Source organism: Uloborus diversus, chromosome 6 (assembly GCF_026930045.1).
Source record: "Uloborus diversus isolate 005 chromosome 6, Udiv.v.3.1, whole genome shotgun sequence".
Lineage (NCBI taxonomy): Eukaryota > Metazoa > Arthropoda > Arachnida > Araneae > Uloboridae > Uloborus > Uloborus diversus.
This window is the reverse complement of record NC_072736.1, coordinates 25,203,187-25,212,392: the sequence shown is the minus strand read 5'-3', so window position 1 is coordinate 25,212,392 and position 9,206 is coordinate 25,203,187. Positions and strand designations below refer to the sequence as shown.

At 35.4% G+C, this 9,206-nt stretch overlaps 1 protein-coding gene across 1 annotated transcript in view; it reads left to right on the top strand.

Moving 5' to 3' along the window:
• The first annotated feature begins 2,383 nt into the window (after window positions 1-2,383).
• Window positions 2,384-9,206, top strand: part of LOC129223895 (nucleolar and coiled-body phosphoprotein 1-like) — a 31,030-nt gene continuing 24,207 nt past the window's right edge. Inside the window, exons 1-3 of the mRNA XM_054858270.1 lie at window positions 2,384-2,509; window positions 3,706-3,755; window positions 8,396-8,433. Of these exons, the coding sequence (XP_054714245.1) occupies window positions 2,408-2,509; window positions 3,706-3,755; window positions 8,396-8,433 (190 nt within the window). The 5' untranslated portion in view covers window positions 2,384-2,407. The remainder of the gene's footprint in view (window positions 2,510-3,705; window positions 3,756-8,395; window positions 8,434-9,206) is intronic.

Below are 9,206 nucleotides of genomic sequence, written 5' to 3'. Positions count from 1 at the left end.
TATCGCGCATTCGAGGGGAAAAGATTTAGACTGGGACTAAATATAATGTACAAATACATATGTGACGATCATCATCAGGCTCTGGGCCCAGCTAGGCTGGTCCTAATCAGTTTATTAGTCCCCAAGGAAGATCAATGGCTCTCTCTTGCTCATTACAGCCTCGTCCGGTAAGCTGTTCCAAGTTCCCATAACCCTGCTGTTCGACCACGGATTGTATGGAATTTTCAAACGTTCAGATAAGACGAATCTATCTGAATAAGGGGGGAAAGTGAAACTTTGATGCCAGTATTCCACTCATTTGAATGAGACTCTGCTTCTGCAAAAGCTGGTATCGCTAAAAAAAATAATAGATTCGTCCATTTCCGGCTGTAAAACGGATGCTTGTCTTTCCATACAATCCGTGGTCAGACAGTACTAACCTAGTAAATTTTCCTAGTTTCCAGATTAGCCTGAGATTTGAATAGCTTAAAACAGGGCTTCCCAAACTAGTCCTGATTTTGAGAGCAGATCTGAGGTAACTGATGTAAATCTAACAACTTTGCTCACGTTTTTCTTAAGATCTTGATGAATTATGGACGCAATAACTTTCCCCGAAGAAGCACTTAAGACATGAATATGTGGACTTACATTATAGTATTTTGTAAAGTCACAAGCACTTGCTAATTACATTGAACAACTATGGCTTGTTTAATTAAAACAATTGATTTACTAATATCTAAACAATGAATACATAAAGTATGTTACTTCTCGTGCTCAATAATGTTTCGTAACTGCTTTTTTTAATATAATTTCCATTTTTCGTTCATTATAGTAAACTAAATGAAATTAACTATAGAAAGTAGCGGGAGGGCAGTTACCCCCAATCCCCTCCAAAATGCCGCCACTGGATAGTCAAACAATACTTTTGCATTTGAAAACCAGAATTTTATACTTCAACTTGTAAAAGAATTAATTCTTGGGTTTGAAATTTCCATAAGATTCAATTGGAAATGGAGAAATAATTATAGCTGCATGAGTGGTGGAGTTATGGCTGTTGAAGTCATTTTTCCCAGGGTTTATACAAATCATGGAAACCCTGAAAAAGTCATTGGAAAAAAATAACATTTCAACACTTATATTTTATGTTCCGTAGTAGCTGGCTTGCATGAGTTTATCTTAATTTGTCAAAAATTTTAGAATATAAAAATTTTAGCCAGGCAATAGAATACAGAAATAGTAATGCTCAAAAAGCAGTAGTGCCCAACCCCAACAGGCGGACTGCAAAACTTATCTATGTGGCCCTATATTCTATTCGGAACTCCAGAGCTCGAATACGCTACCTTGCGGCGATTAAATACTAAAGAAAAAGGTAAAACATTCCATTTTACGTGTTTTCTTTTGGAGATAAATTACGGGCTTTAGACACTTTGTGATGTAATGTAATTTCAGAATAATAGAAAAGAAAACTTCCCACAAACACGATGAAAAATTACTGCCATTCGCTAAGCGTCAAAGCAAGTCATAACGGCATTTTTTTTGTTTTACCTTTTTCATCCGCCATTAGACAGTGGCTGCAGCTCCCATAGTTTAATGGAGTTGCGATTGTCACGAATCGAACTATATTGTTCTGATTTCAGAAATCATTAATTTATAAGCATTTGAAAAATGTGTAAATTAGAAAACAAGTACTTTTGAATCAGACCGTTTATTCACAACAGAATGTTTTATTTCGATAAATATCTTGTGTAGAAAAATGAATTTTCTGAAGAATGTGGCTTTAAAGAACCAAAATACTGTCAAGTTACATGGATGACTAAAAGCCCTGTTAACACTAATAACTATACAGGGCCGGATAAACATCTATTCGCAACTCCAATAAAATGTAGGGGACGCTGCAGCCAATGTCTAATGGCGGAAGAAAAGGGTAAAGCAAACAAATGCCGTAACTTTAAACTTGCTTTAAAACTTATTTACTGATAATTTTACGTCATGTTTGTGGGAAGCTTTCTTTTCTATTCCTTTGAAATTACATACATCACAAACTGTCTGAAGCCTGTTTACCCCAAAGAAAACACGTGGAACGGAATGTTTTACCTTTTTCAGTTGTAGTGATTACCATCTCAGGTGCGTATTCGAGCTCTGCAGTTGCGAATTTGCGATTGCCTGAAAATCGTTGATGGCCATTATAAAATAGCCTTGCGTTCGACAATCACGTGACAGCTAATGACCAAGTGCTTCAATCAACCAATCAGCAGCTTAAAATGGTAACCGGTGCATAACCGGTAGATGATAGAACTCAAGAGTTAACTTATCGCTCCTAAAAGCTTTATACTTCAATATTATTTTGGATGTGGATGGCAACGTGTCATAAGCAGAAACGTTTTGCGTTTCTTTTGATGTTGAGCCGCCTTCTGTGCTTCATGTGTTCATGGCGTCTGAAAATAATATGGATGTTAACGCCTTGGTGTATTCTTACTTGCTAAAGAAATCTCCTAAAAGTGCTAAAATATTTGCAAAATCCACCTCTGTGGTGAGTCTCATCTACGATTTGTTGTGCAGTGTTTTATTTGTATGGATTTTGTTAATTCGCTACACGTGGTTCGTCTCGAATTTGTGTTCATTTCTTTTGTTTGTGTTTATACTATTTGATTATTATTGTCTCTAAAATCGGTATTGTTTTTTTCGCTATATATCTAAAATTTACTTTTCGCATTCAGCGCTCATGCGCATCCGAGACAGATACTTTGAAATGCGTTGTGTATGAGTATGTTTCCTTTAAATTCCTTTTGTCTGTCTTTATTCTCTATTTGCTAATTATTTTAAAACTGCTCCAAAAGCTATCCAGATCATTGTTTCAGAATACGACATAGACGTAGCGGCAAAGTTTTAAAATATGTTTACTAATATGTGAAGCTCAAAATTTTTCTCTTCCTTCTTGAAACTGAAAATAAGGTGGAGCCAAAGTAATTTAGTTTGTATCGTCAATGAAATACCTTTTATACTGAATCATACCAGAATACGAAAGAATATTTATTAAATAAGAGATATATCCAGAAGGATATATCTCTTATTCCAGAGATATATTTTGATAAATTTGTAACATATAAAGAATTTAGAGAAATTTTACAGAGACAAAATTGATTGCTGGTAAAAATTGCTAAAAGAAAATCAATATTCATGTCAATCGCAGATCTCAATCAGTATGGGTCTGGAAAGAAAAACTTGAATCTGAAACTTGACGTGAAATTTTGAACCTAGGGTTGCATATAAGGCATTAAACCTAATTGTTTGGCATCAAGTGGCTAATGACTACTCATTTCTAACACTCACTCCCCCTACTCCACGAAAAGAAAATCAACTGCGCCTCCCCTTGCGTTTTGGAAACTTATGCATTTATGTACGTGTGTATATAATATGTATCAAGTACTTTGCCCCTGGAAAACATTTAAATGATGTATTGTTTTGATAAATATTGCTTTTATTTGTTATGTTTGTATAAATTGTTGGATAATTGAGAGTTTCTTGTATATATCTACCTTTCATTCTTAGTAATAAGAGTTCTTTCAAGAAAGAATAATTCAGTTTGTAAAGGTTTTTGTTACTTAAGTCGTTGTAGAATTTTTTCTAATGTGTTGTTTTTGTTATTTGTCCTCTCCTGTCATTTGATTATTACGATGAAATGAAGTGGTAATAAAAATTTTGATATATATTTTTTTTTATGTTCAGAAAGAGCTACCTTCTGGTTCCCCTTCACTTGAAGATCTTATTAAACAGAAGTAAGTTTTCAAAATGCCTTGTCTTTATATGTTGTCATTTCTGTTCTATACTTGTTGTAACTTAAGTTGACAATGACGTCACAACACACCGTGCGACCCACGCTCCCTCCCCCGAGTTATGAGATAAAATGTCACTAGCTGCCTATCCTACCTACTTCACAAATAAGAAGAAATCGCCACCTGTCTATGAGCTGCTATTGGCTGGGCACGTTTGATTCAAACTAGAGACGTACCGAGTAGCACTTTGGCCGAGTAGCCGAGTACCGAGTACTCGGCCTTTTATTACTCGGCCGAGTACCGAGTTACCGAGTCCTCGGCCTTTCACTACTCGGCCGAGTTCCAAGTACCAATTATGTTTTAAGAAGAACCACAGACACACATGTGATGAATTTTGAACTTATTGGAATAGTAGTATAAACCTCCTTGTCCATATAATAGTTTTTAAAACTAAATTCCTGCTTAAATTTAACTATGCATTATATATATACAATTTTGTTTGTGTCAAAAATTTTACAAAAAAATAATTTTTTAAATTAAAAATAAACAAATAAAAGTTATGATTAATCAAGTTGGAATTAAAACAAATTACAGTAAAATCCCTCTAATGCGGACACTAACAGGACAAATTTTTTTTCTGCAATATAGAGGTGTCCGCAGGACAGGGGTTTAATAATGTTATTTGCATTGGAACTGGGGAATTAAAAATTGTCCGCATAAGAGGGGTGTCCGCCCGTTAGGAGGGGTTTCACTGTATACCAATCAATTATAGTTCTAATCTGCCAAACATAAATAATTTTTAAAAGCAGATAAAACAAATGTGCAGGAACACTCCAGACACGTGTTTCTGCCCCCCCCCCCATTACAAGGACCGTCTTTTTCAGTGCATAACATGTGAACTAAAGAATGTAAAGACATTCAACAAAAAAATACGACTTTTGTCGGAAGCCTTTAAATCTAGGAGACCCCATTTTGTGCATTGAAAAAGGAATTCTTTGTAATGCCAAAACACGTGTCTGCAGAGTTCCTGCACTGTACTTTTAAGGTTGTTTTATTTTTTAAGCAAAGGTATTTTTACATTTTTTATAACTAATTTTTGTTTGTAGCAAAAATCCATTTTTAATATAAAAATTCCATATTTTCTATACTTACATTTTTTGCGTAATTTTTAATAAATAAGTTTTATTAACTTTGGGGACATTAAAATAAAGATTTATTCCATTGAAGCATTACAAACTTCATTATTCTCAAAATTTAAATTTGACTTATAAATTTTAATTGTAAATGATTGCAGAATATAATGCTTGCTCTTTTTTTATAAATTTTAGTATCTGTCTTGGACAATATTCAATTTTTTGCAACTACTCGGTATTGGCCGAGTATCTGATCAGAATTTGGCCGAGTACCGAGTACTCGGCAAATTGGCCAAGTAGGCCGAGTACCGAGTAGTTACCGAGTACTCGGTACGTCTCTAATTCAAACAGATGAAATGCTTTTTCATAGGTGCAAGGCTTTCTGTCTCAGGATGGAATTCCGTCTTGGACAAAATTTCCGAGACTAAGGTCGGGACGGAAAGAAATTCAATGACTTTCTTTCAGTTTTTATTTAAAAAAAAAAAATTGAGTGTTTGAAAAATATGCTTTAACTAATGGACCATTCCATAACTACGAATTTACATCAACATTCTATCGATTTTCCGCCATGGGCTTGTTTTGTTTGCAACATGCTTTTGAAGGAGTAACTGTTAGACACACGCTGTATGAGGTTTTTTAGGTATAGCTTTGTTATTTTCAACTCGCTGCATTGCAGACCGCAGAGTTGCTCGCTATTCTCCCTGATTTTTCGAAATAATAGTCTCAAATTGAAAATTTAGCCTTTTCTCTTGCTATTATTTGCACATATAAATGAAAATTATGTGCCCTCTTAAAATGTCTTAGGGCAACCGTTACTGTATTTTTGACAAGGACTTAAAGAATCGCTAAATTCTAATGTCTTCCAATCTAACACTCACGAGGAATAGAAATATAGAAAATGGGGAGAGGAAACAAGGAAAATAACGGCAGCACAACTTCGCGAAAAAATGCTGCTCTTGCAAAGAGGGTAAGTCCACAAATTAACCCACGATATACTGAGGTCAAAAAGCGTTTATATCTTGGACAATCTAGGGGGGGGGGGCTACTGAAGAGCTCCAATATAAAATATCAAAAAACTGAATTGAAAGCCACTTTTGACGCTTGGAGTGGTTTGGGATTTCTCCTCTGCAAACTCTTAATAGTAATTTAAAGGTCAAAAATGTTTAGGCCGTCGTTAAAGATGTAAATGTGGGGAGGGGGAGGTTTTAAAAAAAATTGAAAACTGGAGTCTTAAAAACACTAATTTTGGCAATCTTTGGTGAAGGAATGAGAGATGGTTTTGGTGTTATAGCATGAAAATGTTTTGTAGCTGATGTATTAAAAACTATATGAGACTACACTGAAATGGACTTAAGAGAAAGGGAATTAATTACCCTCTCCCGAAAAGGTTTGTAATTGAAGTCTTAAAACTTTTAGACTGCCTTTGGTAATGTCAAGAGGTGGGGGGGGGGAGAGGGGGCTCTCTTTAGGCAACATTCCGAAACTGGAGTCTTAAAAGAGCAACTTAAGACTGTCTTGGGGGTTTGGGGGGCCCCCTTCTCCGAGAAATATTCAAAGCTGAAGTATTCAGAACTCAGCTTTAGGTAATCTTTGGAGGACTTAAGAAGAGGGAATTCGAAAGTTTTCTCTCAATAAATTTTAGAACTTAAAATTCTTAAAACTTCGGTGATGAAAAATTGAACCATACATTTAAGTCAAAGTTAGTGAACTTAGGGAAAGGAGTTCGGATGCTCTCTCTCCCCTGAAAATTTGTCCATGCTCAAGAAATGCTATTTTGGCTATTTTTGAGTGAGTTAAGAGTTAGAGAATTCAATGGGGGGGGGGGTCTTTTTCAAAATATTTTTGAAATTGAAGCCTTAAAACTTTTGGTTGTCTTTGACAATGTGGGGAAGGGAGTTGCTCTAATAACTCTTAAACACTGGGGGGGGGGGGGGTCCGCCCAGCCCGAAATATTTCCGTTTCTGAAATATTAAGAGCTCTGTTTTGGGCCATCTTTGGATGACTTTAAGGGGGAAGGGTGTAGGAAACTTCTTTCAAAAAGTTTCCAAAAATTAAAGTATTAAAACTTTTAGGCAGTCATAAGTCATGTTTATAGGTAAGGAGGTTACTATTACTAAAAAAAAAATATAGAAACTGAAGCCTTAAAAATTCAACTTAAGGACATTTGGTCTGAAATCAAGGGAAGGGGTTCGGGAGTTCTTTTTCGTTTTTTTTTTTTTTTTTTGAAATTTTTAATGTGGAAATTTTTAAAATTCCACAATTTAGGCTATATTTGAATGTTTTAAGAGGTATGTGATTCGGGGCCCTGCCTGGGGTAAGGATTCATTTCCTTAATGAATATTGGAAAGTGTACTTCGTTAAAAAATATATCTACTTCATTGAAGCAGGTTTTTTATTGCTAATTTCACCACCTGCTTTTTATAAAAGAATTCTTTTTCAAATGAAGACTGTGTAGGGGAATGGTGCCAGTCTGTTATCATTAGTCGCCCATAGCCTTCCCCTACCTTTCCTTCTTTTCTAGTTTATTGGCGCTACCTTGGGTGGACTTTCTGATCAGAACTGATTTATGTTGTAAAAGTGAAAATCTTATGTCCCAAGAGATTTTATTGCTGAAATAAAAATGTTTACGATCCGCAAAAAACTAATGGCGGGGAGTTGCGAATGCTGTTACCCCTAACATTATCCAACATCGCCTAAAATTGCGTTTTTGGAACCTCAATTTTGAAATATTGCCGAAGGAGGGTTCCTGAACTCCATACCTTCGATAATGTATTCAAAAAGCATATAAACATTATGAAAGATGGAGTACAATTTCGTTTTTAAAGCTTCAAATTCGGGGAGAGCCCAAAGTGCCTCCCTCTTTCTCTAATATTTTTGAAGGTTGCCCAATATTGTGATTTTGGGACTATCAGTTTGAAATAATTGATGTAAGAGTTCCTGAACCCCTCTTTTCCCTGAACTTTAGCAAAATCGCCTACCATTGCAATTTTTGGATTTCAATTTAAAAAAAATTCTGGGAGAGATCTGGGAGAGGTTTTGAAATTACGATATCAAAACGCTTAAATATTACAATTTATAGGTTTAAAATTCAAATCAAACACAGATTCCAAAACTGGCATTTGGGTGGTAGGGGAGGAATATATTTCGTCTTGAATACATCACCAAACTTGCACCTATGTGCTCTGCGGATAAATTTAGTTCTTCATGCAAAACTTTCAGTTTTTTTTTTTTTTGGAAAAAGGGGGGGGGGTGATCACATGTATGAAAGTATGAGTGTACTTAAAACTTTCGGTGTATTCTTAATACTCTCATGTCTTAATTTCTGTTACTGATGTGTAATTTCTACGTCAACAGTTTTGTAATAAAAAACATTTCTAGGTAAAATATATTTAGTAAGTAAGTACCATATATAATAGAGAAATGCTGCAATTTTGTACAGTCAATTGTATGGTAACTTTTGTCTAAAATCTATGAAATTTGCTTACCAAAGCATTTTTTTCCCCATTTCAGAACTCTTCAGAATGCTCTACCCAAGAAAAAAGAGTCTGGTATGTCAAGAACACATTTCTTAAAATTTCCTTTGTGTTGTAACTTTCAAAAGATACTATGCCGAGTAGTTATGTTCCGGATATCTCTATCCGTATCCGCGGATGTCCAAGGGAAAGTAAAGATCTGTATCCGTATCTGATACTTTTTTGAAGGACCTTAAACGGATCTTTTCTATTCTGGAAGTTCTTAAATATTAGAATAAAAGACTCTTATGTGCCGTTTAAATTAGGTTTTGTTCTCTATTTAAATTATAAGCTATCATTTCAGAAGCCAACGGCTCTCTGAGACTTTTTTTTTTTTGAGCAATCACGATTGCTCATTGTTCTCACTTCACCGTCCTTGGCGTTTGGTTCCTTTTTCAGCTTGAACCAGGGGCCTCTGCAGCACCACCGGCCTCTGGTCCTGAATACTGTCCCCCGGAGTACTGTCGGTAGTGTCCATGTCCTACAAACACGCAAGCTCATACACATACAGAATCTCACGCATACAAACTCACACACACGCCTACGTACATACACACATGTCTACGCACACACACAAGCATACACATGTACGCACACACCAATGTACACACATAACTGCCCAGGAGTAGGGGCAGATTTTGAGGGACTGGAGCCGTTTCTAGAAACTAACTCCGATGAATAGTTCCTGTCGCAACTCGTGATTGCGAAAAACATAATTTGAGTTCAAAATTTCAAAATTCAAATTAATATTTTAATTTTCTTTTTTTTTTAAATATTAGTTTTTTGTTATTGCTTTGGGGATTCTGTTA